This window comes from Urocitellus parryii, chromosome 9 (genome assembly GCF_045843805.1).
Source record: "Urocitellus parryii isolate mUroPar1 chromosome 9, mUroPar1.hap1, whole genome shotgun sequence".
In the NCBI taxonomy this organism is placed as follows: Eukaryota; Metazoa; Chordata; class Mammalia; order Rodentia; family Sciuridae; genus Urocitellus; species Urocitellus parryii.
In genome coordinates, this window is record NC_135539.1 from 119,555,521 (window position 1) to 119,576,247 (window position 20,727).

A 20,727-nucleotide genomic window follows, 5' to 3' on the forward strand; every position below is an offset into this window, starting at 1 on the left:
TCCCTAATTTCCAAGACCTTGTCTGACTTTTATATCTCATGACACACTATATTCATACCACATTGGATTACCTCCTGCATGAAAATAGACTGAAGTAACACACATTTGGATAACAATCAGTGTAGCCACGTGTGTCCTATGTTTGCTGGGAGGCTTCCCTGGAAGACGTGGTACCCTGCAGCCTGGGTCAGTTTTGAAAGTTCATCATAAGACTTTTTCTACATCTCTTCTGGTAGACTATGAGGCAGCAAGGCAGAGGAAGATGTTTTAATAAGTAAAAGTAAATAGCATCAGATAGCCCTGGGTCTGAATTCTAGTATTGCCATTACCCACTGCTTATGCTGGCCCCAGTAGCTTCATGGATGAAATGTCGATAAATTTAACTGTAAGAGTATGGCAAATACTGATTCAATGTTTATAACCTGCTTTCTAGTTCTTTGGTGCCCCGTAAGTTAGCCTCTCCTATCCTCATACTTAAGTGGATCCTCCTCCTTGCTCCCCTACACTACTGGTCCTTGAGGCCTGCCACTACAAGAACGTGTATAAAGTTAGTCCTTGGTTGTGCTGCAGTTCGTGGCATAGGAATGTCTGTTTCCCACATGTGCGGACAAGTGGAGCACTATCGTTTTGCCACTTGACAGGGTTATTTAGCAGGTGCACATGTCTGAACGTTCCTGAAGCAGGAGGGGGCAGCTCTGGATTTCCCAGAGCAGTAAGTAACCAGGCCACAGCTGGAGGGAGGCAAAAGCTAGGAGCATCAACTTGAGCTCTGAATTTGCAGTCTGAAACGAAGGGAACCCAATTCCGTGTGCACTTGATGTTGTAAATACTACACAAGTCGAGGAACCTTTTCAGGTACTTCACTGGTAGGGAGGCTATAACCTGGACACTCGGAGCCTGGACTGGACCCAGAAAGGAAGGCGGTTGGTCCAGTGCTGAGGACACAGGAGGCACCTTGCATTCTGACTCGGTTGCAAAACGGTACGTGAGCAGGCGCCTGCACCCCCTCTCTCCCCGCTGGCCGCCTGGGGCGCCGGGATCCCGGCTGAGGCGTCCTCTGCAGGCTCCCGCCCTGGGGCCGCGCGGCCCAGGTGAAGCTGCCGGGCGCGTCCCCGTGCGCCCCTTCCCCCCCTCCCGGCGACTTCCTGGTTTGTAGAAGGTGCAGGAGTCGCTGTGGGCGGCCTCGGTCGCAGGAACTAAGAGGCCCCTGCTTTGGTGGCGGCGGGGGCGGCGGCCTGCGGAGACGGGGGCGGCGGCCACGCCGCTGCTGCTGTCACAGAAAGGCTCTAGGGGTGGGGTGGGAGGCGGGGTAGCTCAAGGGGCGCCGCGACATGGGCCCGCCGCCACCGCCGCTGTGAGTAGCCTCCTTGGCGGTGGGGCGGCCGGCGGAGGCGGGAGCGGCGCGACCCTTGAGTGGAGGGCAGCTGGCTTCCAGGCCGGCCGCGGGTCGGGACGGACAGCCCCGCAGCGACATGTAACCATGGAGTGCAGGACCAAGTGAGTGGGGACCCCGGGCGCGCGGGGTGGGCGTCCCTCGGCGGCCCCTCCCGGCTCGAATCCTGGCCCTCGCGGCTGCCTCAGCCCCGCCCGGCCGGCTCCCGTGGGGTCGGAGGGGGCGGCGCAGGCGGGGGCGCGGCCGGGCCCCGAGACCCCGCCGCGGGCGGGACGGCGCTAGGCCGCAAAGCCTCCCGGCCCGCGTCGCGTCGGGCGGGGTCCGCGGCTGCTCCTGGCCGCCGGGGCCGCGCAGACGCCCGCACCCCGGGGTGGCCAGACAGCCCGGCCGCGCCGACACCCCCCGCCGTGGGCTTCTCCTCCCGCGGGTGTCAGACCCGACGCGTCTGGGTGGTGCGAGGTGGCCGGGAGGGAGCAGCGTTGAGGTTAAGCGGTTATTATTTAAAGTGCTTTCCTAGCATTAAGATAACCGTTTTTGTAAGCTGTTTTTTTTTGTTGTTGTTGTTGTTGTTTTTTTTTTTTTTCAGTTCTGACTTGGATGTTTCCTTTTGCTGTTTCTTAGAAAATTAAACGGGTCCCTGAGGCTTGTTTATTGGAGGCATTGTGTGGTGTGTGGTGCTGGCAAAGGGTATGCCTGTGTCAAAGTATTCATCAGGGGCTGTCTTACTTCAGCAGATTAAGTAAAAAGCAATTTGAGTAACGATGGGGATTTTTCTTTTTAGGTATCTTAGAGGCATGAGTTCTTTATTTTTCTCCTGAAACTAACTTTGGAAAGCATTCCGCCTTTTACTTCCCTCCCTTCAAACTCTTCCCTCCAATTACAATAATAAATATCACATATGTTTGTATAATTGCAGAAGGCCTTTTAAATGTCACAGAGTGTAACTGAATCAATATTTAACTTTTACACCTAAGAGAAATTCTAAATAATACTAGAAAAATAGGGAAACTATGTAATTTAAAATTATTTTCTTCAGTGTTTGACACCATAGTGAGTAGGGTGAGTAAAAAAAAGGAGGATACTTTTTGACCTATTATAAGAAGGAAATTACCTGAGTGTGCATTATTTTCATTGAAACAAGCTAATAGTGGGAAAGCCAAGAAAATGTATATTTGCAAATTGATTTATAGAGTTTGTCACTTCCTATGATTCTAGATACATGTAAAGATTTTTTAAATGAACATTTATTTAAAAGTGAGAGCTGGCATTAATTTCTTGAAGGAAATACATATTAAAAATTGCAAATGTACAAAGACACTAAGGTCTTGGCAGGGGTACCTGAATTATGTGTATTAGCATTTTGGCATTGTGGTGTCACAATCTTGTGATTGTGATGGAAAGAGAGATTAAAACCAGTGTTTTGGGAGAGAAAAGTGGCTTAATAAATTTCACTCCACTGTTTTTGAAATTTAACCAATAGGTTATAAATGTGTGAGAAGTTAGTAAAATTGTCAGTAAATTCTGAATGAATCAAAGCAACCTTACTGTTCCTGTAGGGAAAAATCTAATGTGGAGGTAGATATTCATTTTCCCCAAAGATAATACATACAAAGCAGATCTTTTTTTGTTAGCCTTGGAGTGTGTGAATAGTTTGCTACCATAAACATGTTTAAGTACAGTGAGTACATCTCAAGAAGAGCATATGCAAAGTACCACATTTATAGAACATTATAAATATTACATGGCAATGGCAAGTGGAACCAGGTAGTCATTGCAAGTCCTTTGAAAAAAGCCTGAGAACCTATGTTAAGGTGTGGCAGGGTTTAAAGGCACTGAGGAATGCAGTGGCTTTCCAATTTTGATTCAGTAGGATAAAAGCAATGCTTTGCATTTATACAGCAGTATACCTTTATAAGGTACTTGCACATATATTATTTGATTTATAGTTCTCACAATTCTGTGATGTGGACAAGACTATAGGTAAGAAAACAGTCTTTGAGGTTAAACTCTTTGCCTCAAGTCTCTCTTAAGTTGCTAACTGATAGTGTTATTTTTGCTGTGCTAGTTATAGTTATGTACTTACAAAAAGTATATTGAGACAAGAACAAGATTAGTTTTAGAATTAAGAAAATATAGGGGATGTGGGTATAGCTCAGTGGTAAGTGCTTGCATAGCATGCATAAGGCCCTGGATTTGAGCCACAGCACTTCATCCCTAACCCCTACACACACACACACACACACACACACACACACACACACACAGCTTTATACAGATGTTTGTTTGTTTTAGGAAATAAATATAACAAAGTTCTTTTTCTTTTAGGGAAAATCCAGAAAGAACCTTTGACTTGGTATTGAAGGTGAAATGCCATGCCTCAGAAAATGAAGGTATGTGTGTTCTAATTCTTAAAATATTTGATTGCATTTGTCAAAACAAGGGTTAACATCATGGACTGCTGGAGCATGATAGTATCAGGAAAGTAAATAATACTACATGTGGATTCTGCATCAAATGTCTCAAGTTGCTAGTAATAAAATAGATACTAGGTCTTTATGGTGGGTTTGGAGAAATCAGGCTTAACTCATGCATCTTGAATTTCAAGCATGTGTTAAGCCTGTATAACTTACAATGTATTTTTATCTTTTGTTGATAAAAATAATTTTTCATAATGGTGAAAGAGTATGTCTTTTCATTTTCTTTCATTTGTTTGAAAATTTAGCTCCATTTAAAAAATGTTTAGTGCATATTCTCTTGCTAGTACTGATGGGACCTTCATCAGTTTCCTAGTAATGTTTCTAGAATGTGAAATACAGACTGAGTAGCCCCTACTATTGATTTACTCCAGTAACATGGCATTTTCAGAGGGAGGTAACAACAGTGTAACATTATTTGGAAGAGTTTCAGCTAATAGTCTGTACAGTTTCCTGAAAAGACAGGATATTTTAGTACTATGACTTTTGTCAATTTTTCCACCACTTTTGTTATAATGTATGTGTTTGTGGGGGAAAGAGAAGCAGAAAAGGATAAGAAGTATCTTTTCTCATTTAATTCTTTCTAGTGTGTCCATACATGGTACATCTTTATGGATATATTCAGCATTTAACTTTTATTTGCTGTGTTCTTAGACCCTAGATAGCATGCTGTGGGGTTTTGTGGAGACTAGTTGGCCATCTAAAGCCTTGGTGTAAAGTCTGCTGACATTCTTAGCTTTAGAGACTAGCCAGCAATTACATATTTTTAAGTAATTCAGAACTGCACACCTTAAAATAGAGGAGCCCAACCCAATTGTGGTGAAATGGGCATGGCTAATTTTAGGTAGTAAGTCACACACATTCCTGACTCTACCAGCTCTGCCTGCTGTTCTTCTGGCATGTTTGAATTACAGCTGTGATCAGGTGTGTCTACTGGTAAGGAGTGATTCTAAGGTTGCAAGGAGCCTTTTTTTGATTAAAAAGGTTATCTTTTTTTATCCTGTATATTGTAGTTTATCAGTTTGCATTCTTTCAGGCCCAACCAAATCCTCTTTACAGAATAGACATGTTATGTGGAATAGATAAATAATTTTTTTCAGCTCTGATTTAAATTTATACTGTATTTATGGTATTAGTTAATCTTGCAAATACCTACCATACTATTACCTCAGTGTATGAAGTAATTCTTACTTGAAGTGTTTGTAAAATAGCCTAAATTCATTTGGAAAACTTGGAATGTCTGTGGTTTTGAATGCATGATTTAAAAATTCTAAAATGGTCTTGATGAAAGGATGAATCTGCCTTATATAACAACTGATCTATTCATGTGTCATAGAGATTGTGACCTGCTGTAAAGATTTTGAGTGGTTTGCTCCCTCCTTCTTCACTTTGCTCTTTGTCACTTAGCACGAGCTAGTTATTCCAATATGTATCTTGTACTTCCAACCTTTTTAAATTGCCGCTGTCGTCGTCGTCGTCGTCGTCGTCGTCTTCTTCTTCTTCTTCTTCTTCTTCTTTTCTTTTTTTGCTGTTGTTATTATCTAAATCACTACTTCCTAAAAATACCTTCATATGTATTTGAATAGTCTATCCAATTTGGTGAAATTGAAATGTTATGATGGATAAAGTAAACAATTTGTTTTTTCTGTAGGTTATAGTTAATGCATTTTATATGGCTGTTTGGAGCAAAAAATTCTGAAGATTTTTTTTAAAAAGCTAAACTAATTGTAAAGAGCATTAGTCTTTCTTTTTTGATTTTGATCTAAATAGTATGAACAAAATGAATATCTTAGGGTCTAAAAAGTTATAAATTTTGTGCCCTAAAATGTAATGATATCTCTAACTAAGAGGGATATAAAAGTTAAATTTTATGTCAAATTGAAAGTTTGATGTTCTATAATAGTTTATCAATTTTTTCCTTTATTGATAAATAAGAAGGGAAAATGTATTGAAATTATTTTTTAAATTATTGGACTATTTAACTGTGCATAAACTTTTAAATATGACTCTGATATGTATACTAACTTATTTGAAGTGGAATACTTTTTTTTTTTTTGCTAACATGTAGACAAGCATGGGTGAAATTTTTACATGGTAGTTGAAGTGGAAAACAAAATGTGTAAATTTGGATGCTTTGGGCTACCAACATAAAACTGGTTTGAATACTAAAGAAACTTGAGAGTTCATATAAGAGGAAACCCAAGAGGAAACCCAATAGGTCGTAATCCAGGTTCTTTCTACTTCCCAGCTCTTCCACCCACAGAAGGCTTAGATTCTTGTGACTATTAGATGACCATCAGTAGATGTTGGAAGTCTCCTCTCCTGTTTATGTCTGTAGGGCTTTTTATGGCTTTTATATGTGGCTTTTTATGGCTCTCTCTTTAGATTCACAAGTTTCTTTCCTAAAATACCCCAGAAAAACCTCTTGTTGGATCTCAGTGGCCTGAGTTATCTTGGGCATCACCATTTCCAGTGTACCATTGGCAGAGTAGGTGGAGGGCTGTGGCAAGACAACCATGATTCATTTACTGAGTAGTTGGCAAGGAGAAGGTGTTGGGAAACCAATTAAAATATTCTTGGTAAAAGGTTTCTCAGAACATTGTTTTTTGTTTTTTTTTTTTTGATGACTACTTGATCAAATAGAAAATAGGTTCAGGGTAGACTTGATTTATCCAAAGATTGAAATGCTCTTTACTCTTTGTGTTAAGGTATTTGGTATGCTTCTCTTATTCATTATTTAAATAGGGAAGTTTTAATTTCTCTCATTTTTCCTGAGTAACTTAGGTTATAAGTATCTTTAGAGATAGTTATTATTAAGTTTTAGTTAGTAGTTTGAAACAGTATAAGTTGTTCAAATATAATTTGATATAGCCAGCTGTGGTAAAATAGTGATCTTGACCTGGTCTGTTGCTATTTGGGTTTGCTTCAGAGGCATTACATTGATTGTTCTGAGCACAACACATTTTAAAAATTAATTAATTAACTAGTACCAGGGATTGGATCTGGGTGCTTTAATACTGATCCACATCCCAGCCCTTTTTATTTTTTATTTTTGGGACAGGGTCTCTCTAAATCATGTAGGGCCTTCCTAAATTGCTGAGGTTGGCTTTTAACTTGTTATCCTCCTACCTCAGCCTCCCAAGTCACTGGGATTACAGGTGTGAGCCACCATGTGCAGCCACAATAAATTTTAGAACACTGAAGAGTAACTTAGCTTCATATGGAGTGCCCCACAAATTTAAAAAATCACCATGAGAAGGGGTTGCTAGTGTTTCCCATCATGCTTCCTGTGTGTTAGTAGAATTGCTTCTGGTGGTATCTGTGGACTGCTTGTGGCATCTTCTAATGGCCATTTCCCGCAAGATAACCTTAGTAACTTGTACTTTAACTCTCCAGAGTGAAGTGCCGAAATTTAGATCTTAATGCTCATCCTGGTAGATCTCCAAGCTAGTTGCCCTCCTCCCTCTTCTCTTTTTTCTTCTCTATTTCCCATCAGACAGGGAAGTACAGCCAGCAGTGATGGCCTCTGCTCAGTTCTAATAACAGAACTTATTGTTATTATTCTGCCTCCATTTTTCCTAAAGTGATTTAAGATTTCAGGGAAATGAAAAGTAACCCTTCCCCAGTAGAGACAGGACATGCCTCCTCTAAAGGTTTTTCTTTTATGCAGTGACTTTGAGACTGTAGTTTTCTCTTTTTTTTATTCTGTTGATAGTTTGCTGCAAGCAACAGAAGCAGCAAACAGTGGTACAGTCCTTCTTCTGTGGCACAGTCCTGATTTAAAAAAAAAAAAAAAACACATTGTCTATTTAAGCTTCACAAGTCATAGGGGACCAGAAATATTTATCTCTATTTCACAGATGAAGAAGCACAAGGAGGGCTGGGGATGTGGCTCAAGCGGTAGCGCGCTCGCCTGGCATGCGTGCGGCCCGGGTTCGATCCTCAGCACCACATACCAACAAAGATGTTGTGTCCGCCGAAAACTAAAAAATAAATATTAAAAAATTCTCTCTCTCTCTCTCTCTCTCTCTCTCTCTCTTCCTCTTCCCCCCTCTCTCCCCCCTCTCTCTCACTCGCTCTTTAAAAAAAAGAAAAAAAAAAAAAAAGCACAAGGAAATCAAGAAACTTGTCCGAAGTACTAGTTGCAGAGTCTGTACTTTAATCACTGCTGTATTGTATAATGACTTTATGTAATCTCAGTATAGGCTGTTTTATCATTGGAGGAAATATTAGAGTATATGCTATATGTGATGCAGGTATTTTTTTTGAAACAGTAATATAGTGTTTTAAAATTACTGAATCCAATATAATTCCACCTAAAACTACTACCAGGTTTTTTTCGTGTGGTTATAGACCCTAACTCAGCAGACTAACCTCCTAGTCCTTTATTTTTTTTTTTAGAATTTTATATCTCTATATTTAATGAATCTTTGATCCAGTACTTCTATTTGTTAGTAATTTTAAGCACATATATAGCGAATATTTTTCCTTTTTTATTTCCTCTTTATCTAGAATAATTTTCCTTAGGAGTAAATCTCTTTTTATAAACAGACTTTCTGCTTTGATCAGCTTATTAAATCTGGTATCAAATTATCCACTTTTTAAAAATCTCTGGTTTATGTTAGCAGTTTAATGACCTTTTACTCTTCTTAAATCAGACCATTAAGTCAAAGAATCCTAACTTAGTATTTCCTGTGGCCTGCACAAAAAGGCATTTCTAAGCCGACTTTGGCATTTAATAATGTTTTCTTCTATTGATACCATTCATACTAGAATTCAGAGCCTTTCAATTCTGCATATATTTTAGCACTTATTGTGTTCTTATAGAAATGTCTAATATAGGCACATATGGTCATACAGATAATATGACTAAATGTCTGTTTACCTGCTTGAAATAAGCTCTTCATAGACCATATTAACAGATATATATTAAATTGTATCCTTAAGAAAAAACTTATTGCAGTTATCGGACATGTTTAGTGAATGAAAAAACACAATGAAAAAAACTTGGACCTAGTTTATTTCTGGCCACTGAATTATTGAAATGCTGATTAAATTAATTAAATTAGTTCATGGAGAGCTGTTTGTAAAAGTGATCTTAGATGCATGCTGGCATGACAGTATCAGGGACATTAACATATATCTAAGTCCAACAACCCTGGCATTTAGAAAATAGAATCTTGGTGAATTATACATACAGTAAAATGGTTTAGGATATGTTGTTATTGTCCAACATGGAAAATATCTGTGGGTAAAATGTGGTTACCATGATAATTATTTTTGCTCTAGCTTTGTGTTCATTAAGATATCTTTTTGTGTCATTCTCAATCTAGATGTACTAAGATAAATTAGATAACCCATACTAGATGTACAACTTTATATCCTAGTTTGTTGACTAAAATGAAATTGTTTTATTTTTTCATACTCACCCAGCAGGAACTGAGTTAATGCAAGTTAATGTGATTCTTTTAGAAGCAGATCATTGGAATATGCAATTTTTGTTGCATGCACAAAATAGTTAAGCTTGTCTGTATTTTTATAGCTGTCTTCAAATATAAAAAGCAAATCAGATTTCACTTTTCAATTTTTGTTCATTATTACTTTGATAGGCATGTTACCAAATTTTTATTTTGATAATTGATTATAACTTATCTCATCAGGCACTTCTGTGTTTCACATGTTCTCTGCCTTTGCTGCTTTAATCAAAGTGACTCCTTGGCTTTGGGTGTTAATGATTCCAACTGTTATAGGGGAAAGGCTACAAGCCTCTGATGCAGTGTTCTTTAGTGGTGTGCTTGCCCACTGCTGTCTGGCCACTACTGTGTTGCCACGGTGTAACAAGTTTGTTCAGGTTTCTTCTTGGAGCTTTCTTTTCTTGACTTTCAGGATAATGTGTTCCTGATATATATATATATATGTATATATATATATACATATATATATATGTATTTTTTTTTTAAAGAGAGAGGGCAGGGAGAGAGAGAGAGAGAGAATTTTTTTTAATATTTATTTTTTAGTTTTCGGCGGACACAACATCTTTGTTTGTATGTGGTGCTGAGGTGCCGAGGATCGAACTCTGGCCGCATGCATGCCAGGCGAGCGTGCTACCGCTTGAGCCACATCCCCAGCCCAAGATTTTTCTTATGTTCATATAATATCCTTCTTTTTCCCCCTTCCTGTATTTACTTTTGACTTGCACATTATAGGACAGTAATTTACCTTTTACAATATGCATTTTAGGACACACACACACACATATATATGTATATATATATATGTACATGTGTATGTATGTGTATATAAATACATATCTATATATGCATGTATATATATATATGTATGTGTATATATATATATATATGTATGTATATGTGTGTGCATATATGTGAAATAGGCATTCTGGGGTGCTTTAAGTAGGTATTTTGTGGTGCTTTGAGTAGGTGTTGAAGTTGTTTTAGATAACAATGAAAATATCACACTTAATCCCTATTATTTTTAATCAATTCCAAAAGAATAATTCTTTTGGGTGCAACCCATTACAATTTTGATCCCATTCTTGTGATTGAACATGATGTGGAGTTATACTTGTTGTGTATTCATATATGAGCTTCGAAAAGTTTTGTCCGATTCTTTTCATTGTCTTTCCTATTCCCATCCCCCTTCCCTTCCCTTTATTTCTCTTTGTCTAATCCAATGAACTTCTGTACTTCCCTTCCTCATTCTCCCTTGTTATGGGAGAGAACATTCGACCTTTTGTTTTTGGGACTGGCTTATTTTACTTAGCATGATATTTTCCAGTTCCATCTATTTACCAGCATATGCCATAATTTCATTCTTCTTTATAGCTGAGTAATACTCTATTGTGTATATGTACTACATTTTCTTTTTTTTTTATTTTTAAATTGTACTAATTAGTTACACATGACAGTAGAATGCATTTTGACACATCATACATATTGTGTCATTCCTCTGGCTGAACATGGTGTAGTCTCACTGGTAGTGTAGTCATCCATGTATATAGGGTAATAATGTCCATCTAATTTCTACCACCCTTCCTGCCCACTTCCTTCCCCTCTGTCCAATCCAAAGTTCCTTCATTCTTCCCTATCCTCTTGCCCCTATTATGGATTAGCATCTGCTTATCAGATAAAACATTTGGCCTTTGGATTTTGGGATTTGGCGTATTTGCTTAGCATGATATTCTGCATTTCCATCCATTTACCTACAAATGCCATAATTTCATTCTTTTTTTTAATGGCTGAGCAATATTCCATTGTATATATGTACCACATTTTCTTTATCCATTCATCTAGTGAAGGGCACGTAGGTTGGTTCCATTGCTTGGCTATTGTGAATTGAGAGGCTATAAACACTGATATGGCTGTGTCACTGTAGTATTCTTATTTTAAGTCCTTTGGGTATAAGCCAAGGAGTGGGATAACTGGGTCAAATGGTGGTTTCATTCCAAGTTTTCTATGGAATCTTCATACTGCTTTCCAGAGCGACTGCACCAATTTGCAGTTCCACCAGGAATGTATGAGTGAACCTTTTTCTCACATCCTTACCAACATGTATTGTTACTTGTATTCTTGGTAATTGCCATTCTGACTGAAGTGAGATGGAATCTCAATGTAGTTTTAGTTTGCATTTTTCTAATTGCTAGAGATGTTGAACATATTTTCATATTTTTTTGACCTTTTGTATTTTTTCTTCTGTGAAGTGCCTGTTCAGTTTCTTTGCCCATTTATTGATTGGGTTAGTTGTCTTTTTGTTGTTAAGTTTTTTGAGTTTTTTATATATCCTGGAGATTAATGCTACATCTGAGGTGGAGATGGTAAAGATTTTCTCCCATTCTATAGGCTCTCTCTTCATGTTCTTGATTGTTTCCATTGCTATAAAGAAGCTTTTTAGTTTGATATCACCCCACTTATTGATTCTTGATTTTATTTCTTGTGCTTTAGAGGTCTTATTGAGGAAGTCTATTCCTGAGCCAATATGATGGAGAGTTGGGCCTATGTTTTCTTCTAGTATATGCAGGGTCTCTGGTCTAATGCCAAGGTCCTTTATCCACTGTGAGTTAAATTTTGTGCAGGGTGAGATATGGGGGTTCAATTTCAATTTACTACATGTGGTTTTCCAGTTTTGCCAGCCCCATTTGTTGAAGAGGCTATCTTTCCTCCAATGTATGTTTATGGTGCCTTTGTCTAACATGAGGCAAATTATATGGGCATGTCTCTCTGTCTTCTATTCTGTTCCATTAGTCTTCAATTCTATCTTTGTGCCAATACCATGCCATTTTTATTACTATAACTCTATAGTATAATTTTAAGGTCTATTATTGTGGTGCTTCCTGCTTCACCCTACTTGCTAAGGATTTGCTTTGTCTATTCTAGGCATCTTATTTTTCCAAATGAATTTCACGACTGCCTTTTCTATTTCTATGAAGAACATCATTAGAATTTTAATGGGAATTACATCAAATCTGTATAGTACTTTGGTAGTATGGCCATTTTACAGTATTAATTCTGCGTATCCAAGAACATGGGAGGTCCAAGGAAATGAGTTTTAACATTTAACATTCAAAAGTGATTCCCACTTTTGATTCTTAGTTTATGATAGAGAGACATCACCTGAAGCTGGGAGAGTTTTTGTTTGTTTGAATGTTTCAAATTTTTGAATGTTTCAAACAAAAAAGGGTTAAAGATACTTTTGAGAAACTCCTGAGATCCAGGTATTCCTATATTGTTAGGTTGAATGATTTCCCAATTGTAGTATTTATTTTGGGTTGTTAGATTCTTAGTTTATATAAGGGTAAATTGATTTACTTCAGATACTAATTTAATTTTATCTATAGAAAGTGATAGGTTAATCATTGGTATATGGGGTACTAAGAGTGTTCCTCAGTTGACTTATAGAGGTATGTATTTAAGGGATTATGGCAGTAACACTTAGGACACTCTATAGAAGAAAGTAGAATGATTGAACTTGAAGTTCCCTTGGAACTTGAAGTACCTATTGCTTCCATGACTTTTGCAGCTCCTGCAGCCCCTCTTACCCTGTAGGTTCTGTTGTCATTTGTTACCCTGTGGCTGCATAAAGTCATGTTGCACCCCAAGCACACTTGTTATAAGATGATCTCTCAGCTCTTCAAATAACAATTTCTTTAAGTGGGTGGGTATTAGTGTTAGGAGCCACAGCAAAAATATTGCTGTGGCTCCTAACATATTAGTATTTATCTGATCAAAGTAACTCACAGTGAAGTGAAACAACTGATAGAAAGCTCTCAAGGGAACATTTTAATTGTATTTATTTATTTATCTATATATTTATTTATTTATATATGTGGTGCTGAGGTTTGAACCCAGTGCCTCACATGTGCTAGGCGATCGCTCTTTGAGCCACAACCCCAGCCTGGGAACATTTTGATTTTAAAGAAAGCCTTGTAAATTCAAATTAATTTAGAAGGTGTAGTTTGTTCTAATGGAAAGATCTCTAAACTAAGGATGAAGTGTAGCTTTAACTGTAAAATCCTGGTTAGATTTTACCTTCTTTATTTCCTCTGAGTTGATACTTCGTAATTTTTGATTGAAGGTTTTAATAATTATGTAAGTATATTTAATGAGAATATTTGTTCAGTGAATTTCATTAAGATTTTTCGGTTTAAAATTCTTAGTTAATGAAATAAAGCTGTAACATCATAATTACAGAGCTTTATTTATCAGTTTATCTCCTTTGATTAGGCTTCCAGGTAGGTTTTTACAGAAATAGTAATAAAACTATTTACTGCAGTCCGGGGAGGTAGAGACTGCTATCCTTTCATAAAGATAAGGAATTGGAGGCTCAGAAAGGTTAACCAGTTTGCCTAAGTTCCATAGTTTTAGAAAGTAAGACTGGAATTTCAACCTGTTTTTGTGACACTAGAGCCTGAGCTTTTATCCATTGGTACCTCATTTCCTTCTTTTTTAATATTTAGTTTTTTAGTTGTAGTTGGACACAATATTTTATAATAATTTATTTATTTTTATCTGGTGCTGAGGATCGAACCCAGAGCCTCACACCTTCTAGGTGAGTGCTCTATCACTAAGCCACAACCCCAGCCCCATGGTACCTCATTTTAAACAGTGAACTTTCTCTAATGGTAATAAGATCTTTGGCAGCAATTTTCGAAAACTACTGATTTTAGAAAATCCCTGACAAATTCCAGGATTGACTAGAGTTGTTGTGATATTTTATCAATTCTTAGTAGACATCCAAACATAATGGGAGGAGGGGCCTAAACTCCATGGGAAACATTTGTCCCTTCCCATCATTTGGTGAATGTGTGTGAGTGTCAGTCATGCCAGGTAACTTCATTAGGAAGGTGGCATTCTTTAAAGGGGCCTTGAATGATTGTAACAGTGCACAAGGCTATGGTTTATAGCATTGAAGTTCTTCTAAGGGGGCATCTAGCTGGGCTGTGAATGTGGCGTGGGGAAGCTCAGGGGTAGGTGATGGATGGAGAGATTGGACATTATGTCAGCCCTCCCTCCAATGGGCGTTAGGTGCTTATCTTTCTCTAAGTTATTTGGAGGGTTACTTTATATTGAGTGTGAATAAGAGTGAAGAATATATTGCTTTTGCCATAAATATTTACATCTAAAGAAGATCAGGAATTATTCTTGCTTATACAGTGTAACCTGCCTTGGCAGGGAGTTGTTGGGGTTAGTTTTATTTACTCAGTACATAAAACAATGTCTGACTCATAGTGTGTGCTTAGTGAATATTTATTGAAGAACTGATGAAGGTGCTTTTAAATAAAAGGAAATTGTTTCCTTAATTGGTATTGAAGGTTTTATAATTATCATTAATTTCTTCTTTAACATTATTAATAATGAAGTTTGTGAAAGTGAAGCTACAGAAGTAAAAGATAACAAAAAGAAGTTGCTGAATAATAATCCTTTTGGTGCTTGTCTTGTGACAGTTATATTCTGCTGTGAACTAGGTATTCATTTTCCTGAATTATGCTGTCCCTTAGGTTTTAGGCTTTTGAGGCTGAATTTTGTGCAGACTTTGGGAAGGTGTCTTGTATATGGATGGTGTTCAGTGATTACTTGCTAAATTATTTTATTATTTTTTTAAAATATTCTTTATTTTATTTTTATGTGGTGCTGAGGATCGAACCCAGTGCCTCACACATGCTAAGCGCGCTCAGCCGCTGAGCCACAACCCCAGCCCTACTTGCTAAATTATATTCTGCTATTAAAACAAAATTAGAAAAAGGTTGTTCTGTAGTACTAATATCTGTTGAAGATTTCTTAACTCTTTTAATTTATGTAGAGGACTTGAAAGACTGCAGGTTTTTTTTTATTTAATCCTCACAAGCAATGGGTGTTTTATTTAAAAGAAGATTTTTAAAATAGAACTGTTGATTAACCACAAACTGTAACTTGCTCAGCAGAACTGGTGAAGATCAGATAGAAAGAACCTTTTCCTCTTTCAGTTCCTTCTTATTTATCACTTGAATCTGAAAAAAAAAAAAAGCCTGTAGCTATCGGTTTAGTACATCTGATGGTCTTCTGTAGATGTATTTGCTTCTAAAAATTAGTCATTTCAAAAATAATTTTGTCTTGGTTTGTTAGCAGAAATTCACTAACATAAGGGTGTATTTAGTATTTAATTAATGCTAAGCTGTCTTAAAACTTTGTTACCTGAGTAGTTGTAAAATTTAGGTGACTTTATTATGTTGATAAGATACTTAAAATTAACTTGTGAATTTATGTAGAAAACATTGGTTGTAATGAAATCCAAGTGAGTTCAGATGTGTTTTAATACGCGTAAACACATTTTCTTCAACTATGCTGTTCTCTAGATTTTAGGCTTTTCAGGATATGTGCATTAAAAGTATTGTTTCTCTTAAATGGACATAGAAGTGGTTTAGAATGGAGTTTTAAATAGTGAGTTATTAAAAAAAATTAAAAACTTTTAAGATTCCCATGTATCTGGGATGATGTTTGGAAGAGGAAGTTGTATAATTTTGGGAGGAAAGTTTTTCAAGATCTTGGTCATTTTTACCCTTTAAATAAATTAAAATAGCATTTTCTGTTTAATATTTTGCAAGTAGTTAATATGGATAATTAATTTAGTTTTTAGAAAATAGTGTGTTATCTTTTAAAACTTGTGTATTATTACAGGACTTGAGAACAAAGTTTTAAAAATTAGTGCATTATAGTTATATATAATAGTGGGGTTCATTTTGATATTTTTATAATTTGCTCCATTTCAATCCTCATTACTACCCTTTTCTCTATTCTCCTTCTACCCCGTGATCCCCTTCCTTTACTCTATTGGCCTTCCTTCTATTATTAATCTACTTTATAAATTGTTACATTATAGTTGTACGTACATAAAAGTGGAATTCATTGCGATATATTCATATGTGCACACAGAATACTTTGGTGAGAATTAAATTTTGAAGTTTTTGTTTTATGATGAAATTTTGGTGCAATTTTAGTGATGAATATGTGCAGAGGAATCATTGACAAAAAGGGAGAGCACAGTTTCATCAAGATTATGTATTGGTTGTATTCACTGTTTGTGCACAAGTTTAGACATGTTAAAGAAGAAATTGTAAGCTGAGTTTTGTGATATACAAAAATTCTAGCTTCCAACTTTTATTGGTTACTATAGTGTTGTTAGTGACATTGAATGTTTACCCTAAGAAGTGAAAATATTAAAATTGAATACAAGTTGGAAGACAAAATTTGAATTTTTAAATATTAGAAATATTTAGCTGCAGAATTAAAAACATAATGTGATGAACATACACAGGTTTAAGCTTAACGTGTCATTTTTCTAAATTTGGTCTTTGAGGTAGAAATTACTATCCAAAATTCCTTATAAAGCCCATTATTAAATCAATTTATTTATAGTTTATTCCATTTAGGAGATTGGCAATGATAATTTTGTTTGTAGGTGGACTTCGAAATGAGACAGATATAGCCTTAATGTCAAATGTTCTACCTTAATCCTTGAATAATTTACTACTGCTTTCTTCCTTATAATATTCAAAATAGTGGTGTAAGTGTTAAAAACATTTGAAGTCACTGAATACTACCAAATTGCCTTCCCAGTCATTAAAGTGAGATTAAAATGCATTGAGGATATCTGACAGTTTGTTTTTAAGGTATTTTAATTCTTCAAACATGTATAATTATATTTAATACATACGATAATAAATAACTTAAATTTACTTTTCAAACAAATTTTAAATATGATTAGAATTGATCTTTTTTAGATATTAAATCTAGTTTTGTCAAAATAAAATATTTGTTTTTGTTTTTCTGTTAAGGGGCATGTCAAAACTAGATTCAGAATTGAAACTTCATTTAGAAGCTAGGTTTGGGGAAGAGTACATAATGGGTGCTTTCGCCTAGGAGTCTGAGAGGTTAAAGCCAAGGGCAGCCCTCAGTGAGAGGCGTTTTCCTCCCACACAGCTGTTTTTAACCTAGAATCTGGATCAGGAGTGTTGAGTCTTCTCCAGAGGTCTTGTTTTTTACTTTTGGGATCTCTGACCAGTATGGCCCAAAGGAAGCCTGCTAGTTGCATCATCTTGAGCCACCTACATGAAGGTGGTGCATGTACCATCATTTTGGAACTTGTGGTTTTTACTTTTTTGATGTTTTCAGTATTTATTCTTTGATTAGACAGTTAATATTTTTATATTACTTTGAAATGTTTTATATTCTTTGGTTTTTAGTTGTACTTTGCTTATTTTTATTATATTAGTTTATTATCTTTTAAAATTTTTATTCTTTTTATTTAAAATTTATTTAATGAAAAAAATTATTTAATGAAATACTCTACTTGTTTGGAAAAAGTTTTGCTCTTTCCTAATCTGATATAAGTAGCAAACCCTTTGCCTTTGATGTCTTTTTTTAGAAAAATAACTTTTTTCTAATGAAGAGAAAAGGACAATTAGTAGAGAAGTAAAAATATGATGCAAAACATAAAAACACTCTAAATTTATACTTATACTTTGATTAAATATGAATAGATAATTCAATCTCTGTTTCAAGGTGAATATAAACAAATGGATTAGATGCCATGATTTTCTTAAAACATAAAATCTGGATCCTCTCATGAATAAAATAGAATGGCTTACCTGATTGACATCATAGTGGAGTGGAAAGATACTGGACTAAGAGTTGGAATACAGATTTTGGTTCTGACTTCACCACTTATTAAATATTTTACTTTGGCTCTGTCCTTTAACTTTTCACATTTATAAAATCTTTGCACAGCATATCTCAGTATTTTTAAGAGTTAAGTACATATACTGGCCTGAAAGTATTTTGTAAATCGCATTGTTAAACACTATCTGTACATAAACTTTTATTGTTTTTTTTTTAATCTGTATTGTGTTTAGCTGTGTGAAAAGGACATAATCACTTCAACAGAAAGGAAACATCAGTGATAAAACTCTCCTGTTTTGATGTGTGTCATCAGTCTGTAAGAAAGGAATGCTTAAAGGAAAGTTGCATAGTAACTTCTAAGTCCCCTATTTAATATCACAGTAGTATCAGAAACAAGGTTGAGGGGCTGGGGATGTGGCTCAAGCGGTAGCGCGCTCGCCTGGCATGCATGCGGCCCGGGTTCCATCCTCAGCACCACATACCAACAAAGATGTTGTGTCCGCCAACTGAAAAATAAATATTAAAAAAAAAAATTCTCTCTGTCTCTCTCCTCTCTCACTCTCTCTTTAAAAAAAAAAAAAAAAGAAACAAGGTTGATGGAAGACATTAACGTATTTGAGGCTAATGAGTCAGTTTCACTTTGAAAAGGTTATTTGTCAGAGGATGAAAATTTGTAGCATGCAAAATTTGTTTGTGTTTTTTATATATGTGAACGCAATTTTATATTATATATGTATATATGTATTAGTTTAAAGGTAATCTTATACAATTTTTTTGGCACATCTGCATTTTGTGAATGTCATATGAAGTCAGGTGTAGAATTTTTCCATTTGTAAGATAGCATACACTTCAAGACTTGATAGCTTCTAGAAGAATCAAGGAAGACTTAGACAATATTTCCTCCCTCCCTCCCTCCCTCCCTCCCTTCCTCCCTTCCTTCCTTCCTTCCTCCCTTCCTTCCTTTCTCTCTCTTCCCCTTTTCCCTTTTCTGCCCATCTTTTTTTTTTTCCCTTGAATAGAATCCAAGGCATTGGACATGCTGGGAAAGCCCTCTCATTCTACTGAGCTGCATCCCCAGCCATGTCTTTTTTTGGCACTTCTTTCTTCTGAACTCTTCATATACACAAACTTGAACAGCAAAATGGGAGTTCCACAGATGTATAAGTTCCACAATATTCTAAGAGTTAATATTAGCAAGGAATAACATTATTAGAACAGGAATGAAGGGTTCATGACTCTGAAGGAGTAAGGATGAGAAAAGATTAAGGATAGCATTACACAAGTGCAGGGCTTCTCAAAGGACATATCAGTTGAGAGGTACAGTGCAGTTGGCTTGTGAGAGCTGTGTAAGCAGATACCAAGAACAAGTTGAGTAGTCCTTATCTGAAATGCTTCATATTGGGCATGTTTGCCTTTTGGATTTTTTTCTTCAGATTTTAGAATGTTTGTGTATACATAATGATATTTGGAGAAATAGACCCAAGTCCAAACACAGTATTCATTTGTGTTTCATATATACCTGAAGGTAACTTTATTTTATATATCAGGTTACATATAATATATAAAACTGTTAAGCTTATATACTCTTTTATAGTATTTTTGACACATCTGCATTAACTATGACTGTTATTTTTCACTTATGACATTATGTTGACACTCAAAAAGTTTCAGATTTTGGATCATTTTGGATTTTAGATTTTTGTATTAAGGATGTTTATCCTATATTGCAATTTTTGGATGAAAAAAATGTCCTTATCCATGTAAGGACATTACTCTCATTTATTTGAATTCCTCTATAGCTTTCTTGAAATAATATGAAATTAATTAATTAATTTTAATTGATTTTTTTAAAAAAATAAATGACAGTGGAATGCATTACAATTATTACTACACATATACAGCACAATATTTAATTTGGGTTTAGAAATTATACTTGAAGCAAGATTCTTGTCAAGTGAGATTCTGTCTTTTTATAAGTGATTTAATAAAGTTTATGAAACTTATATTTTGTCAAACTAATTTATTTAAGACTTTTCTTTACATTACTTAGTTCTCAGCAATAGTGTTTCTTAAATTTATGTTATGACACATAGAAAATGACAGTATGTGTATAATGCTTCAGAGCAAATGGACTTCATGCAATGATAGGAGGTATCTGGTCTGGGGGCTCCTAGGATTAAAGGGGTCATTATTTTATTTCTGTTGCCCATTAGAATGACCCAGATTAGAACGTTCTCTTCATTGTGTTCTTGGTGAAAATCTACTTTTTATTTGTTATTATTTATCCTAGAAGAGGACAGCAAAACTCTAGAGTTTGGCTGGAGTTAGAAGAATTTGGGTTGTAGTTCTGACTTAAGCTTTCTGAACCTACGTTTTGTTGTTTAAAATGAAAATAATTATAATCCCTTCTCTTTCAACCATAAAGCTGTGATGTTCAATCAAGATAGTAAAGTGCATGAATATGCTTTTGAACATATGGTTATGTTACTTATAATTTTAACTTAATAATAAATTTTTAAATTATAATTCAAGAAAACTCCAAGTATATGCTTTTCATAACTTTCTAGTGTATGCACATATATATATAAGCATATATATAATGTGTCTATGTTTTAATAAACAGTGGTATAGTGTACACCAGGTATGGCTTTAGGAAGGAGAATTGCAAGATTTAACAATGACAATAAAA

The 20,727-nt window shown here is 35.9% G+C and overlaps 1 protein-coding gene across 3 annotated transcripts in view; it reads left to right on the forward strand.

The window, feature by feature from the left end:
- The first annotated feature begins 1,305 nt into the window (after positions 1–1,305).
- Positions 1,306–20,727, forward strand: part of Dennd1b (DENN domain containing 1B) — a 225,911-nt gene continuing 206,489 nt past the window's right edge. For all 3 annotated transcript variants that reach the window (XM_026401485.2, XM_077802286.1, XM_077802287.1), the window contains exons 1-2: positions 1,306–1,497; positions 3,719–3,783. In XM_026401485.2, the coding sequence (XP_026257270.1) occupies positions 1,481–1,497; positions 3,719–3,783 (82 nt within the window). In that variant the 5' untranslated portion in view covers positions 1,306–1,480. The remainder of the gene's footprint in view (positions 1,498–3,718; positions 3,784–20,727) is intronic.